At 41.4% G+C, this 15409-nt stretch overlaps 1 protein-coding gene across 3 annotated transcripts in view; it reads right to left on the bottom strand.

Moving 5' to 3' along the window:
• The window catches only part of IQGAP2 (IQ motif containing GTPase activating protein 2), a 563967-nt gene that overhangs the window by 255689 nt on the left and 292869 nt on the right, over positions 1-15409 (bottom strand). For all 3 annotated transcript variants that reach the window (XM_063963716.1, XM_063963722.1, XM_063963718.1), the window contains exons 4-5: positions 14051-14128; positions 12112-12188 (exon numbers count right to left, since the gene is read on the bottom strand). In XM_063963716.1, the coding sequence (XP_063819786.1) occupies positions 12112-12188; positions 14051-14128 (155 nt within the window). The remainder of the gene's footprint in view (positions 1-12111; positions 12189-14050; positions 14129-15409) is intronic.

A 15409-nucleotide genomic window follows, 5' to 3' on the forward strand; every position in this document is an offset into this window, starting at 1 on the left:
CGATAAAGCTGGTACTGTGCAGCTGTCCACATATACAGAAGAACAGTGATAATTATATACCCACGCAGAACAAGATAAACGCTGTGCTAAATACAGAACTATTGCACATGTAAGCTAGACAGTAGAGTATGATGCACAATGTTTGAAGCTAGACTAATTTGTTTGCATAAATATTACATTAAAGACCATCTTTATTCTTTTGTTTTTTGTTGCAAAGATTTTACTGAAGGATCATCACAGTAATACAATAAAACCATGCATTACAAAGGAAGCAATGCAATACAGAAAACAGTAACAACAGTAAACTGGATGACAGAGTCGTGCAGTGTAGAACTCAGACTGGGGTCTGACTCATGAGGTAGTTACAACTTGACATTTGCTTAGTCATAGTGTTAGTTACATCTGGTCTGATTCAGAAACATACGCAAACCCGATGTTTTTGCAGCTGAGCGATTATCGGCAAAAACACAGGCACGTCACGACTCTTTCATGAGCTACACAGAAGCACAATAATTGACTTACCTGTGAGCGACGCTGCGTCTTTCTACGCTGGGACTCGCATATTTCGCAAGGGCATTTGCATATTTCAGCACAGTATTTGTGTACACAGTCACAGCTGCAGCAGCATTAGCATACATCTCTGAATCAGGACCATCAATCTGATTATCCACAGGAGATTGCAATGAGCGGCCCAAGTTTAGCACACAGTATGCTCCGAATGGTAAACAGGCCAGAGTCTATCCAAGGAAGCCTGTAAGTAGAATGGTCCAGTCGCTCTCTAACACGCAGGTGGAACCTAAGTGCTTGTCAACATAACGGCAAGCAGATGGTAGCGAAGGCAATATGCCTAATCAGTTTATTCTGATGGGGCAACTATGAAAGTACCAGGGACATGGGTAGAAAGTGTTTATGGAGGACAACTCTTTGTATGATCAAATGAGTAAGGGCCCAGACTGCAAAGTACAATGTTATCAATTTTTGGTAATCACACCACATGTGGAGGGAGTAGCCTGGGCCTTGCACCCCATCTCCAACGCAGGTCCAAAGCACTCGAGTCAAACTTAAACTGTAGGTCGATTTTTATGGAACCACAAACTGCTTCTCAATGAGTTATGCGAAGGAATTATTCTATTTATGCTTAAACCACCTCTTACACATGTGGATAAAACTATGCCCTTAGGTTCACACACAGGCATAGTTCCCTATGGTACCCAGGGCAGTTCATCTAGACCTCCACAAAATTGCCCTGGCATTTCGGGCTGCACTGGACCGACCCTTTCCTAGGGATGGACAGCTGGAGGGCCGATGGCCATTGTAAAAGCAGCAATATTTCTGTGTATCAGTATTTCATGTAGTATCCTGAAAAAGCATTCCATAGAAGGGTTTTTTCGCTCACAGAACGCATTCAGGGCAATGCTGCAGCGCTGCTCACATTCTCTACTCAGAGATCAGATCAGTCAGAAACCAGGTCTTAGAAGCCTGCTGAAATCCTCTTCTACTGAAATGCACTGCCAGATATGTAAATCTGCAGATATTAACCCAGACTGAAGTAATGCGGGCCCATACACCAGTCGGAAATAAATCTGGCATGTTAAAAATATCCCAATTTGCCAATCCAGGGGGTATATTTACTAAAATGCGATTTTGGGAAGGACTTTATGAATCTTCCAAATCGATTGAAATAGATTCCTTTTTGGGTTTCTAAACTTTTTGAAAATTGCCTTATTTACTAAAAATCGATTTTGGATTTGATTTTAAAATCGAATTCGATGTGGATTCATGTTTGGAAGGGATTTAAAATTGAATATATGAAGTGCCTTTTTAAATCGAACCTCAAATCCCCATTGAAATCCCCAGCAAAATCGAATGTAAAATCGAATAGAACACCCTCATTACTTCCTATTGGTCTAAATGTATCACATGCACACAAATGAAAGAGGAAGGTCTCTCTTTACACTGTCTTAAACATGAAAACATAATTGGGGTATTTTTATTTTTGTTTTTTTTCTCGCGATTATGCAATTGACTGCAGCAGAGCACAATGTCGAACTTTTTTGCAAAATGATTTAAAAATATGCATTTTGAATAAAAAAAAATGTATTAAAAAAAACCCATGCATTCTGTCACTAATTTGGTGGCAATATGTGCCTCTTAATTAGATGCTTTATTAACACATACTGGTATCTTACACAACAACCATCTTTTTGCATTTGTCCAACAAGATTTTGACAGACAGGGATAAATTGCTAAGGATGTAGGCATCATGGGATGAATCAGGATAGGCAGTTACTTCACTCATGTTTTTGGCAAATTTCAATGTATTTTTTAGGAAAAGTGCCCAAAATTGTGCTCTGGTGCAATCTATAATTTTTTTAAATGTCTATAAGTATAAATATGTGCTCTATTCAACTCATGAAGCTGCTGATTGGTGCTCAGATTGATCCTCCAGGGTTTTCTCAGTCAGGTGGTGTTTTGCATTGTGTTGGTAGATACACAACATACCATAGCCTTGGGCATCTATTTTTGCTACTTCTACACTGCCTTATGTGCTTTTGGGTACTAAAAAGTAATCACTATCAATTTCCTAAATTTACAATGGATTTAGACGTCAAAATCGAATGTCTAAGATCATTATAAACATTTGGAGATTTAAGGTTCGATTTGAGGTTCGATTTTGAGGTCGATTTCAAATCGAACTTTAGTAAATTTGAGGATTTCATGTTGTTCTATGGGAAAACATTGATGTTTTTCAGAAATTTGATTTCTATTGGGATATGAGTAAATCTGTTCAACACAAATCGAATGGAAATCAAATTAAAACAGAATGCCAAATCCCTTGAATCACCAAAATCGAACGTTAGTAAATTTTGCCATAGACCAGTATTATGATGGAATCAATGAATCAAGCATTTCCAACAAGTTGGTTTTCCCTTAACCCAGGCATCGGGAGAATGGGGAATGGTCTACTCCACTGACGTATGGCCCGCCTAAAACGCATACTCCATTCTGAAGTGCTGGTGACAGAGGAGCAACTCTCTGCATAATAAACTGTATGAGACACAGAGCTCATGATCACAGATATAGTGCTCAACACAAACCTGCTTTCTCCTCTCTCTCAGTTGGTGTCAGCGTTTTTTTCATATCTGTGGTGTCTACACTGGTCCTGTGATTCAGCAGCAACCCTGCTTCTTGATTACCAACTGTGTTTTATGCTGTTTCTGATTCTATGAGTGGCTGAGAGAGCCTTTCAGAAGACCCCAATTAGTTTTTTGTGTCTTTTGGTAGCCTCTCTCAGCCTCTCAGAGAATCTCAACTTGCTAGGAAAGCTTCCATAAAGTGAAGGGCTTAGAAAGAATATGGATATAATTTTATGACTGGATTGATTTCATTGATAGAACATGCTCCCAGCATTGATACAACATTCACACCACTGTATATCGAACAATGAACATCAATATCTTTGATGCAACAATGATCAATGTCCAGGTCTACTCTTTCCCTTACCTAAATTGCTCACGGCAGCAGTGAACAGAACATACCCCCTTAACTACTGGGCCAACTGAGAATGTAGGACTGAGCCCTCAAACTGTTCAAGTTGAGAGGAATGGTTCATCTAACAATGACAGTTGCTTGTTTAAATCAATTTTGATGGCTGAATTGTTTGGTCCAGCCCCTACAATGACCAGGTGTGTTTTGGAGTCTATTACCAGTCATTCCACTTCCTTTAGTTGGACTCAATTCAATAGCGCATCAAAAGTACTTGTCAACTTGTGTTCTCATACGCTTATGATGAGCTGTGCAGGAACCCATTCACTGTATTACATAGTGCCTGGCTCAAACGAAAATAAATAAATAAATGCATGTTCCAAATTGGAACAGATATTGTGGGAGTTTGGTGCTAATTAGTGTTATATATTGGTGGTATTTCATGTTCTATATTGGGAATATGTGTTTGTGGTTCTGTGAATCCATTAATACCTGCCATCATTACAAATTAGAAAAGGAAAAGGTCTCTATAGACAGGAATTGAGCAGACAAGTCCGGGAAGAAGATAATGTAAGCCCCTAGGTAGAAGCCAGTACTGCTACTAGCAATGACAGGAAATACGAGGCAGATGTTACAACAACTGGTGTGTGTTTAATGAATAGCACAAAGATTGACTTCCGAGTCCAGGGAAACCAATGTTTGACCTTTTGTGGCAGGTAAAAGAAAAAATACAGAACGGTCTGTGTTCCTGTGATGTTATGCAAGTGACTTGAGTTTGTTGTTATTTGGGTGGATGTGAATCAGGAAAGACAACTTCCTTAAATCTCTAGTTTCACATTCGGATGAAATCCTTTCCAAACAGTTTAAACCATCACTCAGAAGTGCAGCTGTGGTTCTCACATCTGCAGCAATCACCTTTATAAGGCCAAAATCTGCATTTGGACGGTAGAATTGTACACGCTTCACATCATCTAAATGGGATCTAGACCTAGGGAAATACACACAGGGAATTTGACTCTATGAGCTAAGGCGAGAAAGGAGTTATACAATCTATTACAGTGATTCCCAAACCTCAGACTCAACATTACATGATATAGGGGGTAATTCCAAGTTGATCGCAGCAGGAATTTTTTTAGCAGTTGGGCAAACCCATGTGCACTGCAGGGGGGGGGGGGGGGGGGCGCAGATATAACATGTGCAGAGAGAGATAGATTTGGGTGGGGTGTGTTCAATCTGCAATCTAATTTGCAGTGTAAAAATAAAGCAGCCAGTATTTACCCTGCACAGAAACAAAATAACCCACCCAAATCTAACTCTCTCTGCAAATGTTATATCTGCTCCCCCTGCAGTACACATGGTTTTGCCCAATTGCTAACAAACTTGCTGCTGCGATCAACTTGGAATTACCCCCATTGTACATACAAAGCATATGAGGCCCCACAATACAAGCACAGTGATATACCCAGGCACACATGCAAATAGCTAGACTATATTAAAGGCACAGGGCTTCAGGTTTAGTACTTTTATATTGGTTAAGTAACCCCCAAAAAATATATATTGTGTCTTATATTGCATAAAAGTATATGCATTTGTTTAGGAACAATCAAATCATACAGTAGCTGAGTGCAGATTATAAAATCATCAGCGCTTCTCCTTTTCTCTCTATATACGTCCTCTTTAGGTGAGCTCATTAGCTCTTTTGATTTACAATATCATCTCTATGCCGATGACACTCAAATCTACCTTTCCCCCGTTCTCCTCATGTATCCAACTGTCTTTCTGCTGTTTCTTCTTGAATGTCCCGGCACTTTCTTAAACTTAACATGTCTAAGACTGAGCTGATCATTTTCCACCCTCCCACACAAGCTCACCCCTCACAATTTAATTATCGGTTGATGGCACTACTATCTCCTCTAGCCCCCAAGTGCGCCGTCTTGGAGTAATTCTTGACGCCTTCCTCTCCTTCAAACCAGTCTTTCAGCATCTTTTACAAACCTGCCTTTTCCATTTCAACAATATTTCCAGGATCAGCCGCTTTCTCACCCAGGATACTATCCTTATCCACTTACTGGTTATCTCCAGACTGAACTACTGTAATCTTCTCCTGTGTGGCATCCCTGACAAATGCCTCTCTCCACTCCAATATATCCTTAATGATGCTGCCTGGCTTATCTTACAAGCCCTTCACTGGCTCCCCTTCAGAATCCAATTCAAGCTTCTCGCACTCACTTACAAAGCCCTTACCCACTCCTCTCCCATTTACATCTCTGACCTTATCCCCCATTTACACTCCTGCCCATCCTCTTCCTTATGCACGCCACCTCTCCTGCCTACTGATTACCTCCTCCCACTCCCATTTCCAATTTTGCACGTGCTGCTCCCTTTCTCTGGAATTCTTGACCTCTCCACCTCAGACTTTCCACTTCTCTACAAAACTTCAAACGGGCTCTCAAGACACACTACTTCACCAAGATCAGCCACCTCTCATCCTAACTTACATACAACGCTATTAACCAAACTGCACCAACATACATCTCTTCACTCCTGAAAATCAACCTCTTCAGGCAAGCTTATCAAATTCCAGACCCATCCACATAACCTTCAATGCCTCCCTATCTAATTACATCCCCTCTGTACAGTCCACACATAACCTCACATATTTTATCTTTCTTCACTTTCACACCCTCCTGACCCTTGACCAACATTGACCATATCATACAGTCCATTAAGAACATTTGCATTCTGGTGGACCATTATGTAATAGGTAGCATCTATCCTTGTGTATCAATGCCTTTTTCACCTAGAGATTGTAAGCTTGCGAGCAGGGCCTTCCTACCTCTATGTCTGTCTGTTTTTACCCAGTTTTGTTCTACTACTGTTGTTTCAATTGTAAAGCGCAACGGAATATGCTGCCCTATATAAGAAACTTTTATTAATAATAATAATCCTAAGCGCTCTGTCCCACAATCACTTTCTACCCCCTCTGTGTCACCTCTCTCTTTGTGACCCTCCTCTTTAGAATGTAAGCTTTCACGAGCAGAGCCCTCTTCCATCATGTGCATTTCCATCTATTACTTAACTTATGTTCTTTTCAATACTCAATACCCTCGGTTTTCTGCCGCCCTGATACTTAATTCAGTGTTGTCTACTATGTTTATACACCCTGTACTTGTCCTACTGTATATTGTCTTGAATTGTAAGTCACTGTTTTCTTGTTTTGTAACATTTGTTTATGTACTCTGTAATTGTGGCACCATATAAATAAAGGATAATAATAATTACACAGATCATATAGGAGTTTACAAAAGGAAATTAATTGGAATAAGGGGTTCAATGACCACATAAAGACACAAAGACCGGGTGTGGGTCATTAGATCTACGAGGAAAAGGTCTACAGTCAATAGGTCGATTTCACAAGATGGACATGGAAAAGGTTGACATGGTCATTAGGTCGACATGGAAAAGGTAGACAATAGGAAAAGTTGATAGGGTCAAAAGGTTGACACATGAATAGGTAGATATGGCAAAAGGTCAACACAATAAAAAAAAGGTCAACACACCATTTAAAAAGTATTTTGGGAGTCATTTTCGCCATCACAGCATGTGAAACCCCAATTATTGTACCATATTCGCTTGCCATGCTTTGGGCAAGGGGGGTCATTCAGACCCATTCATACGCAGCGGTTCTTCGAACGGGTCGGAACTGAGCATGCGCGGCGTTGCCCAGCGTGCAACGACGCGCAGAGCGAATTAAGAAGATACAACGCCGATCGCAAGAAGATTGACAGCGGAGAGGCGTTCCAGGGCGGATACTCACTGTTGGATGCCGTTTTTGAGGAGTGGTCGTCTGAAAGCAGGCGTGTCCAAACAAACTGAGGGCGGATGTCTGATGTCAAAGCCGGGAGGAACGTCGCTGGATCCGTCGCACAAGGTAAGTATCTCCAGGGTTACTCTTCCACTGCACAAAACTTTTTTAGCTAAGCAGGGCTGCACAAGCGAACGCAGCCCTGCTAAATTAAAATACACTCCACCATAGGCGGAGATTAGTTGATCGCACCAGCAGCAAAAAGTTGCTGTGCTCAGTACCGGTTACTATCCCCAATCATAGTCAACGTGGATGGTAAAGTATGTATAAGTTTAATAAAATGCGGAAAACCCCAAAAAAGCTGTTTCAACCATATGTGTGTCAACCTTTTGTAACTGTCAACCTTTCACATGTCGACCTATTGACCATATCGACCTAATGCATGTTGACTAGGGAGGCCAATCCCGGGCCGTTTTTTCAATCCCGGGATTCCAGTAGGGATCAGTGAAGAAGGGTGTAGGGAGCAGCGCTGGAGGGTAGGTAGCGGTGCGGGAGGGTGTAGGTAGCGGCGGGGAAGGGAGGGAGGGTGTAGGTAGCAGTGCAGGAGGGTGTAGGTAGCAGGGCGGGAGGGTGTACAGTAGGTAGCGGGGAGGGTTGGTAGCGGCACGGGAGGGAGGCTGGGTGTAAGTAATAACACTTACTGTTAGGTGGGCGCCAGCCATGGACACACTGAACGCGGTGGCATTTCAAATGAAGCGCCGGCCGCCAGCCAACCAGAGCTGGCGGACTAGCAGCCAATCAGGGAAGCGGCCGCAGCAGTCGCTCCTGATTGGCTGCCGCGGCAGCTTCCCTGATTGGCTGCCGGTCTGCCAGCTCTGATTGGCTGGCGGCCGGCGCCACATTTGAAGTGTCGCCGCGTTCAGCGTTCGTCTATGGCTGCCGCCCGCCTAAGTGTAAATAGTATTACTTACACACACTCCCTCCCGCACATGCGCAGTGCAATCCCGTGAATCCCGGGATTGGATGCTCCAATCCCGGGATTCAAATCCCGGCATTTTTGGGCCCAAATCCCGGGATCCCGCCGATCCCGGGATTGGCCTCCCTAATGTTGACCTATAGTCCAGATACCAAGAAAGCCAGTAACCAATATCTACTGTAGAATACATGATAGTGCCCACTCAACACTGAAGGGATTGCATCAAAATATTTAATAATAATCATTGGGGGGAAGGGGGGCGGTTTTTTGATTTTTACTTTACACACAGTATTTTTCAGAGACTGAGGGAGAGAAATTGCTGTAATAGTCATGATAGTTATAAGCTTATTGGTTGCTATTTGAAACTTTTCCCTTTTATCTTCTCAGAGGTTGTGTATAATCTCCCTTATAGGTTAAAGTTCTATATGTTAATTAGAGATGAGCAAAGTTTGCAAAGCTGTTTTACAAAATATTGACCTCACTTTGAATTTGGCAGCAACATTTTGCACATTTTTTTTCAGACAGGGGGAGATTTATCACAGCTTGGAGAGAGATATTGTAGTAATTAATCAGCTCCTGTAATTTTTTTTAAACACAGCCTGTGACATTGCAGTTAGAAGCTGATTAGTTAGTACTTTATGTCTCTCCAGTTTTTAGAAATATCGCTCATAATTTGGTATTTACAGCCCTGCCACAAGCAACCACAGAGCAGGATGAAATGACCATTGTCCTCCCAGCTCTAGTCAGATTAGAATATTTTATTTTTATTTTTTTTAAATAAAAGGAGAGATACGACGTCTACTGCGCTTTATTTGAGATAGGGTTATGAACGTTCCGCATGGTTTAGGGAGACTCCAATTGGATGGGCAACTAAATCAATCATATATTTAGGGGTGCAACTTCCCAAAAATCTAAAACATATATATATATATATATATATATATACAAAAATGGGAAGCAGTTATGTTCCTGACAGGCGGGATCCCGACGGTTGAAATATCGATGACTGAATCGTGACAGCATTCACAATGCCGCCGACCGGTATTCCACGCCATCCCCGAGCCCGAAGTGTGGCGAGCGCAGAAAACCCACGAGGTACGCAATTCCGTATATGCAATTAATCAAAAATACAGAAAATCCGATATCTAAAAAATATTTCTAGTCCCAATCATTATGGATATGGGATACTCAACCTGTACCTATACTGGTTCAAGCTAAACCATCATTAATGTCTACCCATAAAGTATGGCATATTCTATGCCACAAGCGCTTCTTGAACCCCTATGTATCCCTGTTTCTCCCTTTAATACATATCCAATTTCCAAAATGGGGCTGCAGGTTATCCTTTTAATTCATGGGACAGGCAGGGAATTTCTAGCATTCAACAACTTTTAAACCAGGAGTCGAGGAAGCCACTGTTTACACAGGCAGAGGAGCAATATCTAATGCTTAGACTTTTTCCTATAGCTTATTTACAGGCCCAACATTATGAGGCTGGCATCTACAGGGTGCTCTCACCGAGTGACTGTAATAACGCTTTAGACGACTTGTTGATGAGGGAGAATCCTACTTATAGGGCAATCTCGATAAACTACTCGTTCCTGCATACTCCTTTACAACATGATACATAGAAAACAGTGTTGGCACAATGGAGAGACCACGCCCCATCTTTAAACACAAAAAAAGCGGTTACGAAAACTTGAGACATCCATCAGGCTAGTCCCTGCAGCAGCCTATGTAGAATTATTTCTGAACATATTTCACAGAATATATTTGTCAGCTTATCGTAGATATGTCATAGGAATGACAGAAGATCATTCATGCCCAGGGTGTGGATCCCAAAGGCCTGACTGAATGCACTGTTTATGGGTGTGTCTAGTAATACAGAGATTTTGGACTCAGATATCGGGTTATGGTAACAGTTATCTAGAAAACTGCCTACCCTTAACGTCCAAATGGGCAATGTTTGGTATACTACCTGAAGGCACTCCAGTAGCACAGGGGGACCAGAAATTGTTAATATATCAGCTGTAGCGGGAAAAAAATTATCCTTCAAGTGTGGATACAGCGTACAGTACCTTCATTCTCATTTTCTTCAGGACAACTTTTTCCTGTTTTTAGAATAGAGTGGTTGGGGGCCTCGCTACGAAAGGAGAGGTTTACGGAGTGATTTTTTTGAGACATGGGAAAGTTACATACATACCCTCTCCCAGTCACTTAAGGAGCAGGTTTGGAGGTGTTTTAGGAATACGATATGGTATGAGAGGTTTAAATACGAGCAAGACCCCCGAATTTCCCTCAATAAAGATGAACCCATGGTTGATCTACAGTAGGTTGTGATGAAATTTTTTTTTTTTTTTTTTTTTTTTAACCATGGATGGAAGGAAGGTGGTGGACATGGATCCGGGCTCACACCATTCTATTCGTCTTTTGTCTTGGACAACACCATTGTGATTTATTCTCAATATATACTGTAATAGATAATTGCACATGGTGTGTTATACTGTATTTACGTTGGATGTACTGCCGTGTAATTTTCTGTGCATTTGTCATACTTCAATAAAGAAAAAAAAAAGGGGCTATTTATCAAAGCTTAGAGAGAAATACAGTAGTAACCAATCCAATAAATCTCCCTCATAGTGTTAATACAAGCAGAACTTGTAGATTGTAGCCATGAAAACTGGAACTGTGTGAAACTCACTTTACTTATCTCTAATATTAATCTACAACATACCAATGTCCTCTACTACCAACGTCAGCAGATAATATATGGGTTTGGCCATGCAGTCACTTGTAAAACCCTTTATAGAACACTGCAGTGGACGAGAGGTCACATATCTACACAAACACGACAGCAGGTGATTCTGCTATAATACTGCTACAGCAGAAGGCATGACTCTCAAAGCAGTGGTCCCAAATAGCCACTGTGGATTCTTGTTGCCACAAAGAGAAATCAAAATTTATCACCTGCCAAAGCACAGTCTTATCTCTACTAATAACATTCATGTATTTATGAACACTACTAGTAGATCGATGTACATAATGCAGCTTACCATTAAGATTTAGTTATCTTTATGTAATATATTAGCAATTCTGTAATGATACCAAACTATTAACGGGATCCAGCTGGGATCCCAGCAGTTGAAATACAGACACTGCAGTGGGATCTCAAACCCGGTGCTGGAATCCCGATACCTGGGTTCCTGAGCGATTGCCTGCCGGGCCGCCGGAGAGGTAAGCCGCAGGGGGTGGGGGTTAGGTCTAGGCTGCAGGGGGAGAGTTGGGTTTAGGCTGTGGGGAGGGGGGGGTAAGGTTTAGGCACCACTGGGGAGGGTTAGGCTGCCGGGAGTAGGGGTATAGTGTTAGGTTTAGGCTGCAGGAAGGGAGAGTTAGGGTTAGCAAACCATTGGGGGAAGGTAAGTATACTTAACATAAGTATAATTTTTACATTATAAAAAGGTCTGCTATAGATCATATGAATAATATGTCAAATATACTCAACTCCAACTAAAATTTATTTTAAAGCACTCGAGACATAGGGCACGGCATTTGAGAATTGTGGGTGTGGCTGTGATGACCAGGGCATGGTCAATTTAGGTGTAGCTTTGTCCCTTGGATAAAGGGACCAGGCATATTTGGAAACCAATAGTTTACCAATAAAATCTATAGGCTTACATCAGACATACAAGGGTCACAATTTATATGGAAAGAAGATGATTGGTACAAAGACGAGCAGTTCAGGGGTATAGTCTGTTGTCTGTCTAGCCATTGACGTCAGGAAAATCATTTAGAACTTTTACCTTTGTGCACATAAAAAATAAATATAGCGGGTATTTTATATTACCTTAATGCATGAATGCAATATATGACACGTGGGATATTTTTACGATCATAGACATCGGTGGTCTCTGGATAAAATATCTAAAAAAAAAGAAAAGAAAAATTGCGATGGCCATAATTCAATTACATACTTATTATAATTTGCGTTTCTAAAATAATTTTTACATAATGACCAAAACAAACCATAAAAACGATGTAAATTCAGTTTAAACCATAAGGGGTCTATTCATGTAGAAAACGACAGAATTGCTACTTATCACTATACATCGCATCGCTTCGATGCGATGTATAGCTGTAATAAGTAGCAATTCATGTATACTCACCCTTCCGACGATGCGCTGCGGTGTCTGGGGCTCCTGCGGTGAGGTAATCTCCAGCGGTCCATCCCTGCGATGCGCGGAGTCCAGCAGCGGGTCCCTTTGCGCATGCGCAGGGTGTTGACCTCCCGGCAGGCCGCAGTGGTTGCCGGGAGGTCGGGGGGCGGAGCCAGCGCGAGGTGTCGACCAGAGAGCAGGGAAGCATTGAGCTTCCCTGCCGTCTCCGCACCACAGTTCAGGTTACACCGTCCTGAGATGGCGAACCTGAACTCCATGGAGAAGTGGAAAGCTGAGCTTTCCGCACCTTCATGAATCGCACTCACCATACAAAGGTATGGTGATGCGATTCAGCCACAGAGCGGGGGTACCGCTGGAGAAGTCAGAGATATCTCCACGGTAACCCGCTCTGTGAATTGCAGTAGGCAGAGAAAAGCCCTGTTTAACGCAAAACAGGGCTTTTCAATGCTACATGAATAGACCCCTAAATGAGCCGTACTGTATGAGTACATTCAAAAAATGAAATTACAGCAGCATACATCAATACACAGCACGGATATGATTTATTTTAATTCAGACCAAGGAGATGAAGGTTCTTATGTGCCAAACACTGACAGTCAAATTATTATGTTCTATGTTATCACGAGAATACAATTGTAAGCTCTCACAAGCAGGTCCCTAACCAGGGCTGTAACTAGGGGTTTGCACACAGTCTGGTGATGGCACCGTCGCTGCCCACTGCCTGATGTCATGACGTCACAGGTTTAGAGGACAAGGTGCACTGGTATGGCACCTGTCCTTCGCTAACCTATCTTTCTTGTAATTCTCGTATGGAGCGGCTACTGTGATGAATATGATATGCAATTCACATCCAGGTGTTCATCTGTACTTGTACGACTGTTACTTTTATTTTAACTTCCATTCTTTGCTATTGTCTTTTTGTACATTTGTGATCGTGTTTATTTGCTTCCCATAATTTGTTTTAATGACAGTCCACACTTTGGAATTCGTAGCACATTAAAAGCAAACCGATGATTATCCAGTTGTCCCTTTAAACCTGATGTTCTATAGAGAGCTCCTGCACTTCAGCACAAATATCTGCTCTACGTCTAGCTTTAACGAGGGAAATGGATATTTTTCACATTTTATCTTCAGGGATTATACATCACAGCTTTGAGTGCATAAGGTTTCACTCTTGCTACTATGCTGTGAACCAGAAGTGCCCTTGATCAATACTCAGCCAGGAAATAAAAAGTTATTGGCGTCATCTCAACGCACATACCTCCCAAATGTTCCAATTAAGAAGGACAGTCACAATATAAGGGCTTTGTTCCTCCTTCCTGACTGGTACAGCTGTGAGAAAGGCATGTTCCATTCACTGCATAACACAGATGTTTTCAGGTGGGAAGAATGCCACCACGATGCTAGGACACGTCCCTATTTTTCCCTAGTTACTCAATATTTAATATTGGGAGATACGGTATGTAATGCACTTGTACATACTGTTATGTCCATGATAAGAAGACAGTTTTTCTCCAAGTCTAAATTCGGAAACATTTTTAAATGTTGTGTTACACATTCGCTTTTACATATCAGATGAAGGTCCAAACATTTCCTACTGTACAGTACCTTAGGAAGTCCAATTGATTCCATCGCGCGTAACCACTGCACGGTATTATCTGTATGTCGGAAGTGTAAGCCAGACCGCTACATAAGAATACACAAAACAAACAGTGTAATATTAGTATGGTACCAAGTTTAAAAAAAAAAATGCCATAAATAGTTTCTGACATATGCTAAAATAATAATAAAAAAATAAAAATAATAATAATAATAATAATAATAATAATAATAATAATAATAATAATAATAATAATAACAACAACAACAACAACAACAACAAAAAAGTAAAATCACCTAAACATTCACTACTAGAGCCTGTAGCAGTTTATTCAGCTATTAGAACTACTTCTGGCCTTTGGAGATGCGTGTACCAAAATGGAAATTATGTGAAATGCTATAAAACATATTTTACAAGCAGAAAATAAAGCTTCTATTCTGTGAGACGATTCGGCTTTACATGAATCTGGGAAACTGCAGCTACAATACAGTATGGCATTACTGAAATGTCACAGCGTGTCAGGGAACATCCAGAATGCTATGGAACTGGGTCAGCTCCTCCTGGCATTGAAAGAACTTGGAAATAGAGGCAGCCTCACAAAAAAAAAAAGTTAAATTACTTTTTGGAGAGGATAAGCATGTTGGCAGGTTTACAAGAAACTTCACTGTATTTACTCTGGAGTGGCTGTCTAGACAAAGCTTCAGAGATAAGTCCTGTCAATCTTTGGAGAGGTTTATGGTTACCTATTACACATTAAATATCTAGTCAGAGACAACACTGCTCAGCCACCTCAGCACAGAACACATTCATCTGGTGTTTGAGGATAACAAGGGAGGAAATGGAGAAAACGGACATCTAGCTGATGGCGACACACGTTGTAATGCCACATTTTAACCAGTTATTACATCCACCTTTGGCATGGCAATTCTTGCTGTACAATACATCTCATTCAAAATGGGCAGTCTCTGCACAAGGAGTTAACAATTTAGGTTTTCTGGGAAGACTGGGTCTTATTTATCACCTACAATCTTGTGTCTGGTAGAGATGTGCGCCAACCCCCAATGTTTTGGATCTGTATTAATTTTGTGTTTTGGTTTTAGTTCTAATTTTGCAAAAACACCCTCATGTGTTTTGATACTGGATCTGTATTAAAAGAAGAATGCTAAAAACAGCGAATAACATGTAAATTGGTCCTGGAAGGGAGTGGAAGGGTCACCATGTAAGTTATAAAGACCAGCATAATACTTGGCAAACAGATTAGCAATATCAAGAGGGTTGAGACATTTTGAACTAGTAGGGGTCAGGAGGTATTTAATCCGATTGCGAGCTCGATAGCCATGGAGCTTACGTGCCAACAGATGTGAGGC

The sequence above is a fragment of the Pseudophryne corroboree genome, chromosome 1 (assembly GCF_028390025.1).
Source record: "Pseudophryne corroboree isolate aPseCor3 chromosome 1, aPseCor3.hap2, whole genome shotgun sequence".
NCBI lineage: Eukaryota > Metazoa > Chordata > Amphibia > Anura > Myobatrachidae > Pseudophryne > Pseudophryne corroboree.